The sequence below is a fragment of the Physeter macrocephalus genome, chromosome 2 (genome assembly GCF_002837175.3).
Source record: "Physeter macrocephalus isolate SW-GA chromosome 2, ASM283717v5, whole genome shotgun sequence".
In the NCBI taxonomy this organism is placed as follows: Eukaryota; Metazoa; Chordata; class Mammalia; order Artiodactyla; family Physeteridae; genus Physeter; species Physeter macrocephalus.
This window is the reverse complement of record NC_041215.1, coordinates 70,598,127-70,622,498: the sequence shown is the minus strand read 5'-3', so window position 1 is coordinate 70,622,498 and position 24,372 is coordinate 70,598,127. Positions and strand designations below refer to the sequence as shown.

The 24,372-nt window shown below is 36.4% G+C and overlaps 1 protein-coding gene across 6 annotated transcripts in view; it reads left to right on the top strand.

Annotated features, from left to right (window-relative positions):
* COBLL1 (cordon-bleu WH2 repeat protein like 1) overlaps positions 1-3,630 on the top strand; it is a 166,534-nt gene extending 162,904 nt beyond the window's left edge. For 2 of the 6 annotated variants that reach the window (XM_055088218.1, XM_024122283.3), the window contains exon 15: positions 2,335-3,629. In XM_055088218.1, coding sequence (XP_054944193.1) covers positions 2,335-2,421 — 87 coding nt within the window. In that variant the 3' untranslated portion in view covers positions 2,422-3,629. Of the gene's footprint in view, positions 1-2,334 lie in introns of all 6 variants that reach the window. The other 4 variants (XM_024122286.3, XM_024122285.3, XM_024122287.3 and 1 more) reach the window with 3 other exon arrangements.
* The last annotated feature ends 20,742 nt before the right edge of the window (positions 3,631-24,372 follow it).

The window sequence follows — 24,372 nt, the reverse complement described above, 5'->3', positions numbered from 1 at the left end:
GAAATCTGGAGGGAAGAGAAAACCTGGATAAGTCACCCAGGATCTTCCTGGCTTATTTTTAATTAGTCTGCTTTTTATTCATATTTCCTTGGTTTGAATTTGAACAGTCCAAGTGTTTCAGGTTGGCACCTCTTTCCATGTATTTTAAAAGTAAAAATAAATGATGGTTTCTTAGTAAGAAAGCTATGTGAATATTGCTGAAAATTTCTTGAACTTCAAGGGTAGACAGTCAACTAGTAGATGCTTACATCAGTAAATTCTTAAAGTTACTTTTTAAAGATATCTTTATTACTAGTGTCCTATGGTCACTGTTCAAAAAATTCAAGCAATACTTTTATACTTCATAAATGTTTGTAAAAAGTTACCATATTTCATCTAAGAAATAGTCATTGAGTTACACTCACCAGGCACTAAAATAACTATGAGTATGAAGTAGGTATGAAGTGGCATTAAAATAGACAAGGTCTCTGACCTCAAAAAATTCATAGAATAGTATTCTAATGATATCTCTCATGTTTGAAGTTTAAGTAAACAAATTTTTAAATAACAAAATACCATTTCCCCCCAGAGTAACTGCTCTGGATAGAGTACAGTGTAACCTTTCAGACCACTTTTGTAGTATATAAACATTTATTTTTTCTAACAAAAATGGAATCCTCTGTAAAACACTATTAAATATATATCTATCTCTTGAAGCTTTCCCTTTTATTACATACATATCTATGCTATTCTTTTAAGACTATGTAGTATTTGGAATTCCCTGGTGGTCCAGTGGTTAGGACTCTGAGCTCTCACTGCCGAGGGCCCATGTTCGATCCCTGGTCAGGGAACTAAGATCCCACAAGTTGCGTGGCACGGCGCGGCCAAAAAAAAAAAAAGACAACATAGTATTTGACTGTATGAATGAACCATAGCTTATTTGCTCCTTACTGGTAGACATTTAACTGGATTCTAGTTTTTCACTCTATAAATGATGTTACAATTAACATCTTTTACTTGTAGACATTTAGAACCATCAGTATGTTTTTTAAATGCTTAAACCAAATTTACTCTCTTTTACTTTACAAAGAATATGAGAACTGCAACTTTGGCAAGAATTACAAAAATAACCCCTCACACACACAGAGACTTTTCAGACCAAGATTACATAAAAAGCCATTACCTGTCTGTTTGTTGGCTGTACTTGGAAAGTAGCCCCACATGAGTACTGAATAGGGTGCCGATAAGTAAGTGTTCCTTCCCTTGGTGGCAACTTTTCTGCTTAGCTATTTTATTTCAGGTGGATGGTGTCAACCACTCTACTCCATCCTGGGTTCATAAGACAGTCAAGAAAATTGATTAGTTTAGATGATCTATCTTTGTTTAGTAAAAGGCAAGAAATGAAGCACCAGGAAACCAAAGCCAACCTAAATTTGCCAACTTTATTTTCCTTTTCACTAACTCTGTTGCTAGGCAGAATCTGTGGCCTTTTGTACTTCAGTTCTCTTCTTATGAAAAGAGGATAATGTTTGGCTATAAAGCTGAACTGGTCAAATTACGATCAAGAGATGAACCATTTTTCTTAAAATATTGTCATATTTTATATGTAATATTTCAAAATATTATACCTACTTACTATTCAGAATCCAGATAACTTTCTTCTACATTCCTGTAAGTAATGTTGGAATTTCAAGCTATTTAGGAAATTTTGTTTTAGTGTTTTTTATTCCCTTACAGTTTGTAAATAGGAAACTTTGCCATAGAATTTTGGAACTTAGGAGTTTATTCCCTAGTAAATAAACTCCTTTTCATTCTGCATTTGTTTTGGCAAAACAGTCATAGGTTTGACTTTTTTATCCTTTCAAATGAAGGCATTTTAAAAACCAAAGCTAGTTTTTCTTATAAATGAGGGGTACCTGGGAGAGTAACTTCAAGTTAATATATATCATCAATATGAAAATTATAGAATTCATGGCTTTGTGGAATTTGCTTTATTTTTCTACATTCCCCAAGGTACTTTGGGGGAGCCAGAATTAATCTAGCTAAAAATGCGCTTTAACTGCTTGGCTTGCAGTCTGCTTGTGCTCTTGTCCTTTGAGTTGATTTGGTAGTTTTGTAAAGACTAAGGTGTGTTAATGGATTATTTAACTTGTTTGCTGTGGAAATAACTCATTTTTAATTTCATGGTAGAATGAACATTTATTCTTGATTATTTGAAATTTATTGAATAATAAATACTAAATGTTAGCATTTACAATTAAGTAGAAGTTAAAATGTGGTAATTGTTGAAAATTGAAAATTAGACAGCTGTCCCATTTTAAATTGATGGGTGCAAAGTGTGTTTCTTTCTCTTAGGTTACAGTTCCATCAAATACAGTATCTGTGAATGGAAGGTCAAGATTCAGCCACTCCATATGCCTTGATGCCCAGGATGGCCATTAAATGTTGCCCTGCCATGCCGCACTTCATCAGCGCTATTGCACAGAACGACTTCATACTGATGGAGAATGTTAGCAAATGTATGTTCAGATGTACACTAATATATTATCTATTAAAGCATAAGAACTTGTGCTGTGGCTTTTAATGCCAAAAGAAGAATTACCAGAATTTATAATTTATAATAATATCTTTGGCCTTTTTTGCCTTAAGAACTGAATATGCTGCTTTAGAACTTTAAGACAAGGTGTTAATGACTTTCATTTTTCTCAAATGAGAAACAGTCACCTTTTGTTGATTTCACTTATTTACACATTCTCTACAATCGTGACTTAGACGAAGGGATAAATTAAGACTCGTAGACTTATATTTGTATGACACATAAATAACTAGGCAAACATAGATCTGACATTTGCTGCCTCAATGTTACAGTTTAATTGGAAATGTTTATGTTATATTAAAGCCCATAATAAATATTCCATTGATGGATATAACATGTTATGGGGTGGGTACCCCATCCTCTAAACATAAACATTAAGGTTTCAGAAATCCTGGTTTTAATTAAAGTGATAGTCATTATGTAGTTCAGATGCTAATATTCTGAATAGTAATATATATTTACATTAAAGCTAAAGTTGTTAAGCAAAACAATGCCTAATTTGTTGGCTTGTAACTGTTCTGGGGTCTAGAGCTTGTTGATGTTCAATTCCTACTTTAAAATTTTAAAATTTAACTGCTCACTTATTCTAAAAGCCTTGTCAAACAAACTGATGTTATGTTGGTTTTTACTAAAGCTACTGGGATATCTGCCTCTTTGGAAAATGTGTTGCTTTTTCCCCTGTTTAATAAAAGCAAGTTATATATTTGGGATGCTTTTTAAAATTCAGTTTGTGTCAATCAGCATATTTGTGCACTTCGCCTGATGAACACATCTCCATCAGCCAGTAAACAAATAAGTAATATAGTAAGACCGACCATTTATCAGGGCTCCCTGGTGTGTATGAGCCCATGTATTATTCTAACTCCAAAATGCATAACATGCTTAGCAGAGTTCCTGACACACGGCAAGTACACATTAAGTTAAATATTGCTGCTATTTCCTTGAATCAGACTTGAAGAGACCCTCATGTATGGAAACCTAAGTTATGTCATTATAAACCAATAGGGAAAGGAGTGACTTTTTGAAAAACTGTGTTTGATCATCCACTTGGAACACAATACGTTTGGATTCCTAACTCAAACCATAAACAAATATATTTGAGTTAAAGACAGCTTTTAAGAGCAGTATTTTAAAACTTAGATGAACATATTCAACATTTTTCAGACCTCAGCATAGGAAAATTACTTAAATAAGACAAAGGCACAGTCATAAAAGATATGACACATTACAAATATTAAAATTTAAAACTTATATGTACATTAAGTACTGTAAAAATGAAAAAATAAGCCACAAAATGTTTTTAATATATATATAAGCGTTAATTTATAAAAATGTAAACATTTCTAAGACTCATGAAAAGACTACTGAATAGAAATATGCACACACTTAAAAAACAAAGGGTATTTCTTACAAGAGGAAATCTGAAAGGCTAACAAACATATGGAAAAAAATACTCTTCAGTAATAATCAAGGAAACACAAGAACACAAGGAAGTGTACCACATCACACCCATCAAATTAGTAAAAATGTAAGTTTCAAAATAGCAAGTGTTGTCAAGGGCAGTGAAGCAATGGGAACTCTTACTGTCGGTGGGAAAATACACTGGCACAACCATCAAATTGGCAATATCTAGTAAAATTAAAGATGTCTTATCATGTTACCTTAAAGAAGTACTTATGTGTGTGCTTAAGGAGACATAAAAATGTTCATGGCAGCCTTGTATATAAACAGCAGAAAGGAGTCCTAACCAGTGCTAAACATTGATAGTATATTCATATAACAGACTTTTGTACAACAGTCAAAATGAACAAATTAGAGTTACGCATATCACATGGATACATGTCAAAAATAATAAGAAAACAATGGAACAATGCTTACTTTATGATGCTTATATAAAATATAAAATATGCAAAGTGACACTATGTATTATGGCTGTAAATATAGAAAAAATAAAATACACAGGTTTGCTGGTGGGAATCAAGAAATGAAGATCGGATTGGGGAGATTTATAGGAAGCATCACTTGTGTTTGTAGTACACACTGGTTTGAAAACAAGTTTTACTCCAGGTTTTAGCAAACTTGAAATAGTTTGTAGTTATTTTTTTTAAAGATCACACAGGACTTAGGGGGATATATATATATATATATATATGAACCATTAGTACACAATCTGAAAAAGTTGCCTTGTCCACATTATTTTAGGAGAAAAGCATGTGCTACACTCTCTACCCAATTGGGAAAGGATAGGAAAACTAGTCATATCCTTAAGTGACAGCAAAATGAAGATACAGGAATGATTTAGAACCAACTTTCAATTTTCATATTTAATTTTTGTCATCTAGGCATTTTGCTTTTCCTTTTTTTTTCCCCATCAGGTTATTTCTTTATGATACCTATTTTTAAATTATCCAGATTCTATGTAAATTATAGGGTTTGAAATTACCCTCTTTTCTGTCTCCAGCATCCCAATCCCCTTTGCAGAGATAACCAATGTTAATGTTTTGATATTAATCCCTATATAGATGTATTTATATCCAATACATATTTATAGGTTTGTTTTCGGCTTCTGTATTTTTGCAGAGTTGTTGTTACTGTTGTTTTTAAGATTTAAAAAAAATCACACTCTAATACTATTTAGCAGCTTGCCTTTGCACCAGCAATGTTCCTTCTTGCACATAAAGATCAACCTTATCATGTTTCGGTTTGTTGTTCTCCTATTATTAATTTCATTCTTGTGGTACACAGTTATGCCTAGAGTCAAGATACCTGGGTTCAAATCATAGGTCTGCCACTTACAAGTCATGGGATCTTGGGCAAATTATTTTATCTGTACCTCATTTTCACCTTTGAAAAACTGAATTAACATACTTATCTCATGGTGATGGTTGTGAGGATTAAATGAATTTTAAAAGTGTTTGGCACAATTCATTTTACAAAGCTACCTATTTTTAATACTACTATTAGCGAACAGGTATTATTTATCTAATATACTTCCCATCCTTCTGAAGAGTGACCTTCCCTCCCATTTTAAGACCAGATCTTGTGAAAATGACTCTACTACCCAAAGCAATCTACAGATTCAATGCAATCCCTATCAAACTACCAACTGGCATTTTTCACAGAACTTGGCCTGAGATAACAGAATCCACACTCTGCTACTTGACCCAAGTCCTTGAATGAGACCAGTCATTTTCCTGAGACCTAATGTTGCTTGTACTTGAAACTTAAAGAATCCCAACTGATACAATTATTTGTTTAGTGCCAGTTCGTTTCCTACCCACTACCAGTAGAGACAAAAACATAAAAGAGCTAAGAATCAAACTCACTAGTTTTTACTATCCATTGACTGATAAATGACTTGAAAGAAAAGGGAACTTGCAGTTGGGGGTCACAGTGAAGATTTCCATGGATAGAATTTTTTTTTAGATTATTTTTCATGTAAAAATAGCTAATTTATTTGGTGTTTTAGAGTTTACACAGAACTTTTGTATTATTTGATCCACATGTGGAACAAAAAAGTACGCAAAGAAATTGCTACTTTTACAAACGTCACACAACCAGACAAGCGGCAGAATCCCACATCTGATTTCGAGTTTGCTCTTTCGCCTGGCCAAACTTTGCAAGTGATGGAGAAAATGGTGCTAGATTTCAAGGGATGCTTAAATAGTAACCTACTTGCTCTGGATCTTCAGTTTGTCTTGCTTTTCTCTTTAATGTTACCATTTTCCTGCAAGTTTTCATCCTTAACACCTCAGACTCTTCATATGGGTAGATATATTTTGTTTATGGCAAGAAAAAATGCCACCATGTGCTCTCTCGAAAGAACTTTTCTGACAGGTATTTCAAGAGAAATTGTGAAACATTCTGGTAATCTGTATAGCACTGTTGGCATTTCTGCGTCACAAACTGGAGAAATTCATTTGGAAGTCTTGCAAATTACTCATCTTGAAGAAAAAGTGCTACAATTCCAACCTTATAGTTTTCAAACCAAGAAATTTCTTTACCTACCAACTTATTATGTTCCTACCCACGCCTTGTGGTAGACGATAGTGATGGCCCCAATTCTTTACCTCACCTGCATCCACACCTTTTGCCACATGACTTTGCATTTCCTCTCGCTAAAGAGACAGAACCCATTTCCCCACCCACAGGAACAGGTTTTGTGACTAACAGAATGAGATGAAATGACACAGTGCCAATTCTGAGACTAGATCTCAAAGTCTGCATGTTTTTGCTTGCTCTCCCTGTGCCTGAAATGCTGCTGTGAGAAAGACATCTCTGGGATGGCTGAATGGTCCTTAAAAAAGGATGAGAGATGCATGGAGCAGGGCTCCCAACTGAGGTCAGCCTAGAGCATTTAACAGTCAGACCCCTAGACATGAGCAAGTTCAGTCAAGATCAGCAGGGCCAAATAGCCACCCGAAGCTGACCCTGGTGTAAGAGCAATCAATGCTTACCCACTAGCAATGCCCCTGAGGTTTCATGGTTGATTGTCATACAGCATTAATGTGGCAGTAGATGCAATACACCCTCTTAAACTCATATACATATGACTCTAACCCAAATTATAAATTCATTCAACTGGTTCAGATCCACATACCCTATTTCCCCCATAGTTCCACAGACTATTTACTAAATCCAACACAAATACACCTCATTCCCTGTCTAGCTCCCAGCTACCTCAAAAAAAAAAAAAAAAACGTAATAATTCCTTTATTATTTGTGGTGCAGAAATATCTTCTTTCCCTTTCTCCTCTCTCGTTTTATGTTCAGAACTGGGAACACGAGAGCCCAAATATCAAAGAGATCCAAAGCCCCCTTAAAAGCTCTTTGGACTTGTCTATTTCGTACAGTTGCCAGATAAAATACAGATTTCCCAGCTAAATTTGAATTTCAAAGATAAACGATGAATTACTTTTTAGTGTAGGTATGTCCCATGGAATATTTGGGATATATATATGTACGTATGTATACACTAAAAAAATCATTGATCTGAAATTTAAATTTAACTGGACATCCTATATTATTCTTTGCCAAATCTGGCAATCCTACTATTTCAGGAAAATCTGGAAGGAGGAAATGAAGCAAGAAGAAGCATCCAACATGTGGGGAAAAAAGAGGAGAGAGCAGGCCCAGGTACATCAAGAAACCGGAAAGTGGCATTATAGAAAAGAGTGGAACCTTTGTTCTCTTTGATAGTTCACCATCAGAGAAAACCTCATGTAATGAATAGGAAAAGGTTCATTGAAGAGTTCACAGTGAAGAAACCCTGTGGATGACTTCTGTTGGCGGGTTTTAGATACCTTCAAGTCATCAAGAAATAATATACTCAAGAAATTCTGCTAGAGATTGGCCAAGATGGCAGAGTAGGAAGACACTAAGCTCACCTCTTCTCACAAGCACACCAAAATCATAACTATTTGCAGAATAATCATCAATTAAAAAAACCAGAACCTACCAGGAAAGACCTTATATAATTAAAGACATAAAGAAGGCAAGACAGGTAGGAGGAGCAGACTCACAATACAATAGAGTCCCATACCCCTGGGTGGGTGACCCACAAGCTGGAGAATAATTATATTGCAGAGATTCTCCCACAGGAATGAGAGTTCTGAGCCCTACACCAGGCTCCCCAGCCTGGGTATCCTGCACTGGGAAGACAAGCCCCCATTGCATTTGCCTTTGAAGGCTAGCAGGGCTTAATTTCGGAAGCCCCAGAGGACTGGGGGAAAGAGAGACTTCATTTTTAAAGGGTGCTGACAAAATCTCACGTGCACTGGGACCCAGGGCAAAAGCAGTAATTCGATAGACGCCTGGGCCAGGCCTACCTGCTGGTCTTGGAGAGTATCCTGGAGAGGTGGGGGTGGCTATGGATCACCCTGGGGACATAGACAAGAGTCATATTTGGGAGTTTGGACACTGCTGCTAGGGATCATCTTGGGACGATCTTGGGACCCTCCCTCTAGTTCATCAGCACCAAGACCTGACCCCACCCAACATCCTATAGGCTGGGACACCTCAGGCCAAACAACTAACTGGTCGGGGCCACAACTCTGCCCATCAGCAGACAGGCTGCCTAAAGACTTCTTGAGCCCAAGCCACCTCTAGACATCCCTCTAGACATGGCCCTGCCCACCAGAGGACCAAAAACCAACTCCACCCAGCAGTGGGCAGGCGCTGGCCCTGCCCTCCAGGAAGCATGCACTAGCCTCTAGACCAGCCTCACCAACCAGGGGGCAGACACCAGACATAAGAAAACCGTAATCCTGTGGCCTGCAGACCCAGCCAGCCTATAGTAGGCCAGCTCCTACCCAGGGACCAGCTGGGTCCCAGCACTGCCCACTAGCAGGCCAACATAAGCTTCAGGACACCCCAGACCCCATACCAAACTGTGTCAAGAACTGGTTCCTCTGTTCCCCCACCAATGATCTAACACCAGCTCTGGGATCCCTGGGCCCTGCAGCCAGATTCTAGGACCTGGTTCTGCCAGCCAGTAGTCCAGCACTAACCCCATGATCTGGCTTTACCCTACAGTGGGCAGGCAACAGCCCTGGAGTCTTCTGAACCCTGACTCCACCCACCAGTGAGTCAGCACTAGCCTGGGGTCTCCTAGGGTTCTGCAGCAAACTGTCTCATGACTCGACCCTACTAACTAGCAGCCAGCAGCATCTGCACAGGGCAGGAACTGGCAACCAACTGGGCTACAGGCCAACCAAGCCTACCAGACCACCCACATAATCAGCCCACCACAAAAGAAGGAACCACGCAGCCCTCCTAGGGGGAACCCCTAGAGCATATAGCTTGGGTGATGAGAGGGGAGTGTGCTGCTGGGACACACAGGATGTCTCCTACAGAGGGCCACTTCTCCAATGTCGTGAAATGTAATAACCTACCACATACATAAATATACAAATAGCAACTTAGACAAAATGGGGCAGCAGAGGAACATGTTCCAGACAAAGGAACAAGATAACACTCCAGAAGAAGAACTAAGTGAAGTGGAGATAGGCAATCTACCTGAAAAAGAGTTCAGAGTAATGATCGTAAAGATGATCAAAGAACTTGGATGAAGAATGGATCCACAGAGCAAGAAGTTAGAAGTTTTCAACAAAGAGAAAATATAAGGAACAACCAAACAGATGAAAAAATATAGCAACTGCAATGAAAAATACACTAGAAGGAATCCACAGTAGACTAAATGATACAGAGGAATGGATCAGTGAGCTGGAAAATGGAGTAGTGGAAATCACTACCACTGAACAGTAAAAAGAAAAGAAAATGAAAAGAAGTGAGGACAGTTTAAAAGACCCCTGGGACAACACCAAGTGCAGGAATATTTGCATTATAGAGGTCCCAGAAGGAGAAGAGAGAGAGAAAAGGACATATAGAACATATTTGAAGACATAATAGCTGAAAACTTCCCTAACCTGGGAAAGGAAACAGTCACCCAAGTCCAGGAAGCACAGAGAGTCCCATACGGGATTAACCCAAAGAGGAATACACCAAGACACTGTAATGAAAATGACAAAAGTTAAAGAATATTAAGCAACAAGGGGAAAGCAACAAATAACTTACAAGAGAACTCCCATAAGGCTATCAGTTGATTTATCAGCATCAACTCTACAGGCCAGAAGGGACTGGCACAATATACTTAAAGCAATGAAAATGAAAAAGCTACAACCAAGAATACTCTAGCCAGCAAGGTTCTCCTTCAGATTTGATGGAGAAATCAAAAGCTTTACACACAAACAAAAGCTAAAAGAGTTCAGCACCACTAAACCAGCTTTATAACAAATGTTAAAGGAACTCCTTTAGGCATAAAAGAAAAGGCCACAACTAGAAACAAGAAAATTAGAAAATGAAAATTTTAACCAGTAAAGGAAAACCTACACTAAAAGTAGGAAATCATCCACACACAAGGTTAGTAGGGAGGGTAAAAGAAAAAAGCAGTAAGATTTTGTATATCCACAATAAGCAGTTAAGGGATACACAAAATAATTAGATGTAAAATATGATACCAAAAACAGTAATCATGAGAAGAGGAGAATACAAATGTAAAATTTTTAAAATGTATTTAAAGTTAAGAGATCAACAACTTAAAACAATCAAATATATATATAGACTGCTCTACAAAAACCCCATGGTAACTGCAAACCAAAAATCTATAATAGATATACACACAAAAAAGAAAAGGCAGTGCAAACATACCACTAAAGATAGTCATCAAATCACAGAGAACAGAACAAAAAGAAGAAGGAAGGGGGGAAGAAAGACCTACAAAAACAAATCCAAAACAATTTAAAAAATGGTAATAAGAACATACATATCAATAATTGCCTTAAATGTAATGGATGAAATACTCCAACCAAAAGACATAGAATGGCTGATGGATACAAAAACAAGAGCCAGTATATATTGCTGCCTACAAGATACTTGATCTAGAGACACACACAAACTGAAAGTGAGGGGATGGAAAAAGGTATTCCATGCAAATGGAAATCAAAAGAAATCCAGAGTAATACTTATATAAGAAAAAATAGACTTTAAAATAAGACTGTTACAAGAGACAAAGGACACTACATAATGATCAAGGGATAAGTCCAAGAGGAAGATATAACAATTTGAAATATTGGGTTGGCCAAGAAGTTCGTTCAGGTTTTTCCATAACATCTTACGGAAAAACCCAAATGAACTTTTTGGCCTACTCAATATATATGCACCCAACACAGGAGCAAGTAAATTTATAAGGGCACATATTAACTGACATAGAAGGATAAACTGACAGTAACACAATAACAGTGGGGGATTTTAACATGCCACTTACACCAATGGACAGATCATCCAGACAGGACATCAATAAGGAAACACTGGCCTTAAATGATACATTAGACCAAATGGACTTAATTGATATAGAGCACTTCGTCTGAAACTGGAATACACATTCTTTTAAAGTGCACATGGAAAGTTCTTCAGGATAGATCACTGAGGCCGCAAAACAAGCCTCAGTAAATTTAAGAAAAGTGAAATTTTATCAGGCATCTTTTCTGACCACAATGTTATGAGATTAGAAATCAACTACAAGAAAAAAACTGCAAAAAAAAAAAAAAAAACCACCACAAACACGTGGAGGCTAAACAGTATGCTACTAAACAACCAATGGATCACTGAAGAAATCTAAGAGGAAATTATTGATAAAATATACCTATAGACAGGGGCTTCCCTGGTGGCACAGTGGATAAGAATCCGCTTGCCAATCCAGGGGGGACACAGGTTTGATCCTTGGTCTGGGAAGATCCCACATGCAGTGGAGCAACTAAGCCCATGCACCACAACTACTGAGCCTGTGCTCTAGAGCCCACGAGCCACAACTACTGAAGCCCGCCTGCCTAGAGCCTGTGCTCTGCAACAACAGAAGCCACTGCAATGAGAAGCCTGCGCACCGCAACAAGAGTAGACCCTGCTCACTGCAACTAGAGAAAAGCCCACGTGCAGCAACAAAGACACAACACAGCCCCCCACCCCAAAAAAAAACCTATAGGCAAATGAATATGAAAACACAAAGATCCAAAACGTATGGGATATAGCAAAAGCACTTCTAAGAGGGAAGTTAATAGTGATACAAGCTTACCTCAGGGAACAAGAAAAATTTCAGACAATCTAACCATACACCTAAAGCAACCAGAGAAAGAAGTACAAACAAAACCCAAAGTTAGTAGAAGGAAAGAATCATAAAGATCAGAGCAGAAATAAGTGAAAGAGAGAATAAAAAACAATAGAAAAGATCAATGAAAATAAAAGCTGGTTCTCTGAAAAAATAAAATTAATAAATCTTTAGCCAGACTTGTCAGGAAGAAAAGGGAGAAGGCTCAAATCAATAATATTAGAAATAATAAAGAACTTACAACTGACACCACAGAAATACAAAGGATCATAAAAGACTACTATGAACAACTATATGCCAATAAAATAAAAACCTAGAAGAAATGGACAAATTCTTAGAAGGGTATGATCTCCCAAGACTGAACCAGAAAGAAATAGAAAATATGAACAGATCAATTACCAGTAATGAAATTGAATCAGTAATTTAAAAACTCCCAACAAACAAAAGTCCAGGGCCAGATGGATTCATAGGTGAATTCTACCAAACATTTAGAGAAGAGATAACACCTATCCTTCTCATACTGTTCCAAAAAATTGCAGAAGGAACACTTCTGAACTAATTCTATGAGACCAGCATCACCCTGATACCAAAACATGACAAAGATATCACACACAAAAAAATTACAGGCCAGTATCACTGATGAACATACCTGCAAAAATCCTCAACAAAATACTAGCAAACTGAACCCAACAATGCATTAAAAGGATCACACCCCATGATCAAGTGGGATCCATCCCAGGGATGCAAGGATTTTTCAATACCCATAAATCAATCAATGTGATATATCACATTAACAAACTGAAGAATAAAAACCATATGATCATATCAACAGATGCAGAAAAAGCTTCTGATAAAATTTAACACACACTTAGGATAAAACTTTCCAGGAAGTGGGCCTGGAGGGAACACACCTCAACATAATAAAGGCCATATGTCACAAACACACAGCTAACATCACACTCAACAGTTAAATGCCGAAAGCATTTCCTCCAAGATCAGGAACAAGAGAAGGATGCCCACTCTTGCCACTTTTGTTCAACGTATTTTAGGAAGTCCTAGCCGCACCAATCAGAGAAGAAAAAGAAATAACAGGAATCCAAATTGGAAAGGAAAAAGTAAAACTGTCACTGTTTGTGGATCATATGATACTATACATAGAAAATCCTCAAGACACTACCAGAAAACTATTGGAGCTCATCAACGAATTCAGTAAAGTTGCAGGATAAAACATGAATATACAGAAATCTGTTGAATTTCTATGCACTAACAATGAACCAGGAGAAAGGGAAATTGAAGAAACAATCCCATTTACCATTGCATGAAAAAGAATAAAATACCTAGGAATAAAACTACCTATGGAGGCAAAAGACCTGTCCTCAGAAAACTATGACACTGATGAAAAAACTGAAGACAACACAAACAGATGGAAAGACATAGCATGTTCCTGGACTGGAAGAATCAACACTGTTAAAATTAATATACTAACCAAGGCAATCTAGATTCAGTGCAATCCCTATCAAAATACTAATGACATTTTTCACAGAACTGGAACAAATAACTTTAAAATTTGTGTGGAAATATGAAAGACCCTGAATAATCAAAATAATCTTGAGAAAGAAGAACAGAGTTGGAGGAACCACACACTCTGACTTCAGACTGTATTACAAAGTCAGTAATCAAAATAGTATGGTACTGGCACAAAAACGGACACATAGATTAATGAAACAGAACAGAGAGTCCAGAAATAAACTCACAAACTTATGGTCAGTTAATCCATGACAAAGGAGGCAAGGATATACAATGGAGAAAAGACAGTCTCTTCAATAAGTGGTGCTGGGAAAACTGGACAGCTACATGTAAAAGACTGAAACTAGAACACTCCCTAACACCATACCCAAATCAAACTCAAAATGGATTAAAGACCTAAATGTAAGACCAGATACTATAAAACTCTAAGAGGAAAACATAGGCAGAACACTCTTTGACATAAGTTGTAGCAATGTCCACCTCCTAGATTAATGAAAATAAAAATAATAAAAAATGGGACCTAATTAAACTTAAAAGCTTTTGCACAGCAAACAAAACCATAAATAAAAGGACAATCCACAGAATGGGAGAAAATATCTGCAAATGAAGTGACCCACAAGGGATTAATCTCCAAAATATACAAACAGCTCCTGTAGCTCAGTATCAAAAAAACAAACAAGCCAATCAAAAAATGGGCATTTCTCCAAAGAAGCCATACAGAGGGCCAAAAAGCCCATAAAAGATGCTCAACATCACTAATTACTAGAGAAATGCAAATAAAAACTACAATGAGGTATCACCTCACACCAGTCAGGATGGCCATCATTAAAAAGTCTACAAACAATAAATGCTGGAGAGGGTGTGGAGAAAAGCCAGTCTTCCTACACTGTTGGTGGGAATGTAAATTGTTACAGCCACTATGGAGAACAGTATGGAGGTTCCTTGAAAAACTACAAATAGAACTACCATATGATCTAGCAATCCCACTCCTGGGCATATATCTAGAGAAAACCATAATTCGAAAAGATAACATGCACCTCAATGTTCACTGCAGCACTATTTACAATAGCCAAGACATGGAAACAACATAAATGTTCATCAACACAGGAAGAGATAAAGAAAATGTGGTACATATATACAATGGAATATTACTCAGCCATAAAAAAGAATGAAATAATGCCATTTGCAGCAACATGAATGGATCTAGAGATTATCATAGTAAGTGAAGTAAGTCAGAGAAACACAAATATCATATGATATCACTTATACATGGAATCTAAAAAAATGATACAAATGAACTTATTTATAAAAAAGAAACAGACACACAGACTTCGAAAACAAACTTACAGTTACCAAAGGGGAAAGGTGGGGCAGTGATAAATTGGAGTTTGGAACATATACACACTACTATATATTACATAGATAATCAACAAGGACATACTGTATAGCACAGGGAACTCTATTCAATATTCTGTAATAACCTACATGGGAAAAGAATCTGAAAAAGAATGGATATATGTACATATATAACTGAATTGATTTGCTGTACACCTGAAACTAACACAATATTATAAATCAACTATACTCTAACATAAAATAAAAATTAAAGTAAAAAAAAAAGAAAAGAACACTCGTACACTGTTGGTGGGAATGTAAATTTGTGCAGCCACTGTGGAAGACAGTATGGAGGTTTCTCAAAAAACTAAAAATAGAACTAGCATACAACCCCGCAATTTCACTACTTGGTATGTATCCAAAAAAACAAAAACACTAATTTGAAAAGATACATGCACCCTAATGTTCATGTTTACATTTACAGTATTATTTACAATTGCCGAGACATGGAGACAACCTGTATCTGTCAACTGATGACGGATAAAGAAGATGTGGTGTATATATATATATATAATATATATATATTATATATATATAATGGAATATTACTCAGCCATAAAAAAGAATAAAATTTTGCCATTTGCAGCAACATGGGTATGTTAAGTGAAATAAGTCAGACAGAGAAAGACAAATAGTGTATGATATCACTTATATGTGGAATCTAAAAAATATAACAACCTAGTGAAAATAACAAAAAAGAAACAGACTCACAGATATAGAGAACAAACTAGTGTTTATTCATGGGGAGAGAGAAGGGGGGAAGGGCAATATAGGGAAAAAGGGTTATTATGGGATTATATGAAATCATGTGTGTGATACTTTTGAAAATTGTTTTGAAAAACTGTTTTGAAATTGATTAAAAGCACTATAGAATTTAAAGAATCTTTCACTCAATAAAAAAATTAAACAAAGAAATTCTGCTAATGTCCTCATTAACCTCAGCATCATTTTTATGATAACTATTATAACAATTGCTAAATCTAGGTAGGAGGTATGTGGGTTATAATTACACATGATTTTTTAAACTTCCCTGCATGTTTAAAATTATTCATAATATAGTTGGGAAATAAGTTATTAAGACACTCCTATTATAGTGACTAGCTACACTATACACGTGTGGGGAGGGAGAGATTTAATTTATGGTCATTTGTTTCCCTTCAACCAATGAAGAATTTTAGGCAAGTCAGGGAGGATGTTGTGATGCAAGTATTAATTTGGCAAAAGCAACTTGCTGTTGGCAAAGTTTCTTGAAGGGTTTTATTGCTAGGTCTCAACTAAAAATACACTTCAAGATCTGACCAAACACATCATTATTTGTAACAGGAAGGATAAGAAAAATAAAATTTAAAAGGGAGAGTGATGAAGATGGTAGAGGAGTAGGACATGGAGCACACCTCCTCCCACAAATACATCAAAAATATATCTACATTTGGAACGATTCTCACAGAACATCTACTGAATCCTGGCAGAAGACCTCAGACTACTGAAAGTGCAAGAAAATCTCCACACAATCAGGTAGGACAAAAGGAAAAAGAAAAAAAAAAAAAGAAAGAAAGGAATCGGGATGGGACATACACCCCTGGGAGGGAGCTGTGAAAGGAAAAATGTTCCCACACTTTTGGAAGTCCCCTCACTGGCAGGGAGATCAGCCGGGATGGCGGGTTGGGGTGGGAGTGCAGCAACTGGTTTGTGAAAGGCAAAACAGAGAGAGACCTGCACAGACAGTTGGTACAGGCACCTTGTGCTCCCCAGCCTGAGATGTGCGTCTGCTGGTATGGGCGGGGGCTGGGTGAGGAAGCTTGGGCTTCAGAGGTCAGACCCAGAGACAGGACTGGGGTTGGCTGCGTGGAGACAGCCTGAAGGGGCTGGAGTGTGGTGCAACTACAAGTGAGGACGTACACGGAAGAAGCCTGGGCCCACCAGAGAGGCAAGGCACCATTGTTGGTGGGCAAGCGAGGAGAGGGGTGGGACCTATAGGTGCCTCTTTCCCTGTGTGTGTGCTCTCAAGCAACAGGACACCAGCTACATGAGCTCCAGGGCCAGGTGCAAGCCGCCACTGCCATCATGGGCTCTAGAGGTGGGTGTGGGCCACCACTGCTGCTGAGAGACCCATGAGCAGGTGCCAGCCACTGCCCCCACAAGCACAGGCCCTGGGAGTGCACGTGGGCCACTGCATCAGTACATGCCCTTCAAGGGGATAACAGCACATGCTGAAGAAAGAGGTGGAAGGCATCCAAACTAAAACGCAGCCCTCCCACCAAAAATATTAAACCCACAAAAGCTACACAGGGACGCTCCTGCATATAAATAGCCTTCCAAGACTACAGTAGATAATTGTTTCTCCTAAACTCACAGAGTAAGAGAAATATAAGTAAAATGAAGAATCAGAGGAACCACTCTCAGTAAAAAGACCAAGAGAATTCTACTGAAGGAAAAAACAATGAAACATACTACTTCAGTCTAATAGATAACAGAGTTCAAAAAGGAGGTAATGAAAATACTGAAGAAATTAAGAAAGGCTATTGACAGAAATGCAGATTACTGTAAAAAGGAATTAGAAACTATAAGGAGGAGCCAAAAAAAATTAGGAAATTCGTTTGCCAAGACGAAAGCTAAGCTAAAGGCAATGAATAGCAGAATGAATAATGCAGAACGAATAAATGAACTGGAAGACAAGAATAATGGAAATTACCCAATCAGAACAGCAGACCGAAAGCCAACTGAAAAAAAAATGAAAGCAATATAAGAGACCTGTAGGATAATATAAAGCAGCCAATCTATGCCTAACAGGAATTCCAGAAGGAGAAGAAAGAGAAAAGGGAATTGAAAATGTATTTGAAGAAATTATGGCTGAAAACTTCCCAAAGCTAAAGAAGGAAACAGATATCTAGATACAGGAAGCACAGAGGGTGCCAAATAAGATGAACCCAAACAGACCTACACCAAGACATAATCAAAATGGCAAAAGTTAAAAATAAAGAGGATTCTAAAGGCAGCAAAAGAAAAACAAAGAGTTTATTACAAGGGAACCCCCATAAGGCTATCAGCTGATTTCTCTACAGAAACATTTCAGGCCAGAAGGGAGTGGCAAAATATATTCAAAGCCTTGAAAGGGAAACATCTGCAAACTAGAATACTGTACCCAGCAAGATTATCATTTAGAATAGAAGGAGAGAGAAAGAATTTCTCAGACAAGCAAAAACTAAAAGAATACTGCAATAATAAACCTATCCTAAAAGAAATATTGAAAGGTCTCCTCTAAATAGAAAAGAAGCAAAAAGATATAGGAAAGAGAATATCACAACTGGAAAGTAAATCACTCAAATAAGCAGATCAAAAGATCAAATACAAAAAGAAAAAAAATTATTTGTGAAAGCGACAATAAACACAAGGATAAACACACGCAAAAGGATAAACATAAAGATGTAAAAGGACATCAAAATCATAAAATGTGGGGGAGGAGAGTAAGAAAATGTTGATTTTTTTTTTAAAGAATGTGTTTGAGCCTATATGACTATCAGTCAAAGCAAGCAGACATAGGAAGGGGTTAACATACTTGAAAAACAGTGTAACCACAAATCAAACACATACAATAGATTCACAAAAAACAAAAAGAAGAGAACACAAGCATAAAAGGCAATCATCAAACCACAAAAAGAAAAACAAAAGAAAAAGTAACAAAGATGAAACATAGAATCAACTGAAAAACAAGGTTCAAATGGAAATAAATACATATTTATCAATAATTACCTTAAATGTCAACAGACTAAATGCTTCAATCTGAAGACATAGAGTGGCAGACTGGATAAAAAAACAAGAGCCTACAATATGCTGCCTATAAGAGACCCACTTTAGGGCAAAGGACACACAAAGATTGAAAGTCAGGGGATGGAAAAACATATTTCATGCAAATGGAAATGACAAGAAAGCGGGGGTCACAATACTCATATCAGACAAAATAGACTTTAAAACAAAGGCCATAAAGAAAGATAAAGCAGGACACTATATAATGATAAAAAGATCAGTACAAGAAGAGGATTTTATGCTCATCAACATATATGCACCCAATATAGGAGCACCCAAACACATAAAACAAATACTAACAGACATAAAGGGAGAAACTGACAGGAATACAATCATACAATCTCCTACTATGGTAGGAGATTTTACACCCCACTCACATCAATGGACAGATCTTCTAGACAGAAAATCATTAAGGCAACAGATCCTAAATGATACAATAGAACAGTTAGACTTAATTGTTATTTTCAGGACATTACATACAAAAAAACCAGAATACACATTCTTTTCAAAGTGCACTTGGAACATTCTCTAGGACTGACCATATACTAGGGCATAAAACAAACCTCAACAAATTCAAGAGTATAAAAATTATTTCAAGCATCTTCTCTTGACCACAACAGCATGAAACTAGAAATCAACCAAAGAAAAAGAAATAAGAAAAAAAAATGATTACATGGAGACGAAAAAACATTCTACCAAAAAAACTAATGGGTCAACAAGGAAATCAAAAAGGAAATTAAAAAATATCTTGAGACAAATAACAATGAAAACACAACCAAACAAAATCTATGGAACGCAGCAAAAACAGTTCTGAGAAGGAAGTTCATAGTGATACAGGCTTTCCTCAAAAAACAAGAAAAATCTCAAATAAACAACCTAACTTACCACCTAAAAGAATTAGAAAAAGAGGACCAAACAAAACCTAAAGTCAGCAGAAAGAAGGAAATAAAGATCAAAGAGGAAATAAACAAAATAGTGATAAAAAAATCAGTAAAACAAAGAGCTGGTTCTTTGAAAGGGTAAACACAACTGACAAACCAAGTCACCAGGCTCACCAAGAAGAAAAGAGAGAGAACCCAAATAAGCAAAATAAGAAATGAAAAAGGAGAAACATCAACCGATACCACAGAAATACAAAAAACCATAAGAGAATAGTACGAACAATTGTATGCCAACAAATTTGACAACCTAGAAGAAATGGACAAATTTCTAGAAACATAAAGCCTACCAAAACTGAATCAAGAAGAAATAGAAGAAAAAAAAAGATAGAAAAAAAAAAGAAAAAAAAAAAAAAAAAAAAAAAAAAAAAAAAAACTGAATCAAGAAGAAATAGATAATTTGAACAGACCTATCACCAGAAGTGAAGTAGAATCTGTAAAAAACAAAAAACAAAAAAACCTTCCTACAAACAAAAGTCCAGGACCAGATGGCTTCACAGGTGAATTCTACCAAACATACAAAGAAGAAATTTTACCAATCCTTTTCAAACTCTTCCGAAAGATTGAAGAGGAGAGAACACTCCCAAAGTCATTCCATAAAGCCACCATCACCCTGATACCAAAGCCAAACAAAGATACCATCAAAAAAAGAAAATTACAGGCCAATATCTCTGATGAATATAGATGTAAAAATTCTCAACAAAATATTAGCAAGCCAAATCCAACAACACATAAAAAAGATCATACACCATGACCAAGTGGGATTTACCCCAAGTTCACAAGGATGGTTCAACATACACAAAATCAATCAATGTGATACACCACATCAACAAAAGAAAAGACAAAAACCACATGATCATCTCAACAGATGCAGAAAAAGCATTTGAAAAAATTCAACATCCATTCATGATAAAAACTGTTACCAAAGTGGGTACAGAGGGAATATATTTCAATGTAATAAAAGCTATTTATGACAAACCCACAGCCAATATAATACTCAAGTGAAAAGCTGAAAGCCTTCCCACTAAAATCTGGAACTAGACAAGGATTCCCACTCTCAATTCTTCTATTCAACATAGTATTGGAAGTCTTAGCCACAGCAATCAGACAAGAAAAAGAAATAAAAGGTATCCAAATTGCAAGAGAAGAGGTAAAATTGTCATTATATGCACATGACATAATACTATATATAGAAAATGCTAAAGACTCCACACAAAAATTACTAGAAGTGATCAATGAATTCAGCAAGGTAGCAGGATACAAGATTAACATATTAGAAATCAGTTGCATTTCTTTACACTAACAATGAAATAACAGAATGGGAATGTAAAAAAAAAAACTTTTTAAAATTACACCAAAAAAATAAAAATAAAAACAACCTTAGGAATAAACCTAACCAAGGAGATGAAAGACTTATATGCTGAGAACTAGAAAACATTAATAAAGGAAATTAAAGATGATTCAAAGAAATGAAAACATGTCCCATGCTCTTGGATTGAAAGAATATTGTTAAAATGGTGATAGTAACCAAAGCAGATTTAATGTGATCCCTATCAAATTACCCATGACATTTTTCACAGAACTAGAACAAATAATCCTAAAATTTATGTGGAACCATTAAAGACACAGAATTGCCAAAGCAATCCTGAGGAGAAAGAATAAAGCAGGAGGCATAATCCTCCCAGACTTCAGACAATACTACAATGCTACAGTAATCAAAACAGTGTGATATTGGCACAAAAACAGACGTATGGATCATTGCCAAAGCAATCCTGAGGAGAAAGAATAAAGCAGGAGGCATAATCCTCCCAGACTTCAGACAATACTACAATGCTACAGTAATCAAAACAGTGTGATATTGGCACAAAAACAGATGTATGGATCAATGGAACAGAATAGAGAGCCCAGAAATAAACCCACACATCTATGGTCAATTAATCTTTGACAATGGAAGCAAGAATATAAAATGGGAAAAAGACCCTTCATCACGTGGTGCTGAGAAAGTTGGACAGCTGCATGTAAAGCAATGAAGTTAGAACATACCTCACACCATGCACAAAATAAACTCAAGATGGTTTAAAGATTTAAACCTAAGACATGACACCATAAAATCCCTAGAAGAAATCATAGGCAAAACATTCTCTGACATAATTCGTACCAATGGTGTTTTAGGAGGAATGATGTTTACACTGAGAAGAGGAGCAAAAACTGAGGGTGGTGAGCTTATGGTGAGTTTTGTTAACAGAGTGTACATTATTCTAGAGTGGCAAGTTTGTTCCTTTACTCAATAAGCATGTATTTGTTGATGATTTTCTTTCCACCAGGCACTGTACTGGGTGATAAGAAAACAAACACAACTAAGACACAATTCTCGTCCTCTAAGAATTATAAACTAATGAGAGTTCATGAAACATGGTCATAAAGAAAACTATACTGGAAAATTAAGTTGCCTGATTTTCTACCAGGTCATTTGTCATTTTCTTTTTGATTTTTGGGAGTTCTTTATATATTTTTGATACTAGCCCATTGTTGGTTATATACACTGAAAATCTCTTCATGTTTGTAGCTTGTTGTTTCCTATCTTTGTGTTTTTAATGAAAAGTTCTTGTTAAGTAATTGAGTATATCAATATTTGCTTTTATAGTTAAGCTTTTTTGTATCATATTTAAGAAATCCTTCCCTCCCCTGAAGTCAGAATGGGGTATTCACTGATATTTTATTTTGAAAAATTTAAAGTTTTATTTCTTAAATTTAAGGTCTGAATGCATTTGAAGTTGATTTTTTTTGTATGGTGTGAGATAGTAATCTATTTCTCCTTTTGCCCTCTATATGAAGAGTCAATTTTTTGCAACTCTATTTGCTAAATAACCATACTTTTTCCCCAATGACTGACATACCGTCTCCACCATTTCTGAAGTTTCCTAAATTAATAAGTCTATTTTGGGTCTATTTTTTCTGTTCCATTGGTCAAAATGTATATTCCTGCACCAAAAACACACTGTCTTCATTACATTAGCTTTATAATAAGCCTTTATATATTGAAAAGAAGTCACTCCTTTTTCTTCTCCTTCAGAAATATCTTGGCTATTTTTGGCTCTTTGCTTTTCTATATAAATTTTAGAATAAACTTGTTAAGTTCCGCAACACTTGAATGGGAATTTTACAGAAGGGTTAATGTTAATTAGCCAGACGGCTAATAAACATGAAGAATAGCTCAGCTTCATCAGCAACTGAAGGAATGCAAATCATGACCACAAGGAGATATCATTTGAACCTACTGACAAAAATTCAGAAGTTTAATAATACTAAAGAGAGAATATGGACCAACAGAATCTCTTGTATACTCTGGTGGGAGTAGAAATTGGTACAAGCACTTTAGGGAAAAAAAAGGATGGAATTACATAATATTTAACATTTGCGTGTATCTTTTTACCTCTCTAGACCCAGTCTCTAGCTTTCTCCACCTTGCTCTGTGTTTTTGGAAGCTGACCTTTAGAGACTTTAATCAGTGGGTTCCCTGTCATTCTGGTTGGGTTGGGTTGAACTAATGAAAGACCCCGGCAAAACACTGGAGAGAAGGGTTGAGTGTGAGGTCAGGGTTTTTAGTGAGATCAGCTCCCTCTCTGCCAGGCTGTTGATTGGCTGAGTTCTACTAAAAGCTAGAGCTCTGTTGGGTAATACTCTCCTACAGCTGTAGCTGCCCTCTTCAGGTTCCAGTAATTCCTCCCTCTCCCTGCCTCTTCAGAGATGGGGATGCTTATGGGTCCCTGCCCTTGCTAGTGCTAACATGCTTTATTAGCCCGTAATAGTTCCTTTATTTAACTTTCCTCAGTTATACAATTTGACCTTGTTCCTGCCAGGACCCTCACTGGTACGATCTAAAACTTAACAATTTCCTCTTAGGCACATACCCAACAGAAACCAAAGCAGGAATGCTTTCCAGAAGACATGTTCAAGAATGTTCACAACACACTTGGCACACTTTGGTAATAGTAAAAAACCAAAAACCAAGGGGGGGAGGCAGGGCTCAAGGCCAATTGTGATATATTTGCAAGCTAATATCATACAAAAGTGAAAATTAACCATAACACATGCAGCAACACAGATGAGTCTCAGTAACCAAAAGTTGAGGAAAACTTCTTGAAGCAAGCCATAGAAAGCATGATAACTTTTTTATAAAACTGAAGTTTATATGTGCTAAAACTTTTTAAAAGTGAGGCATGACAAAAACAAATTTAAGGCTGTGGTTACCTCTAAGAGGGAGGAAAAGGGTAAGATTAGGGTAGGCAAGGAGGACACTGGTAGGTTATTGGTAATATTATCCTATGTTATGAATTAGATGGTGGATTCAGAGGTTAAAATTAATAAATTAGGTAAATAAAAACAAATGTATAATTGATTGTTAAAACATAAAAGCAGGTTTAGGAAGCCTGGAATTCCAGGATAAGAGTTTCATATTTATCCTCTAATCT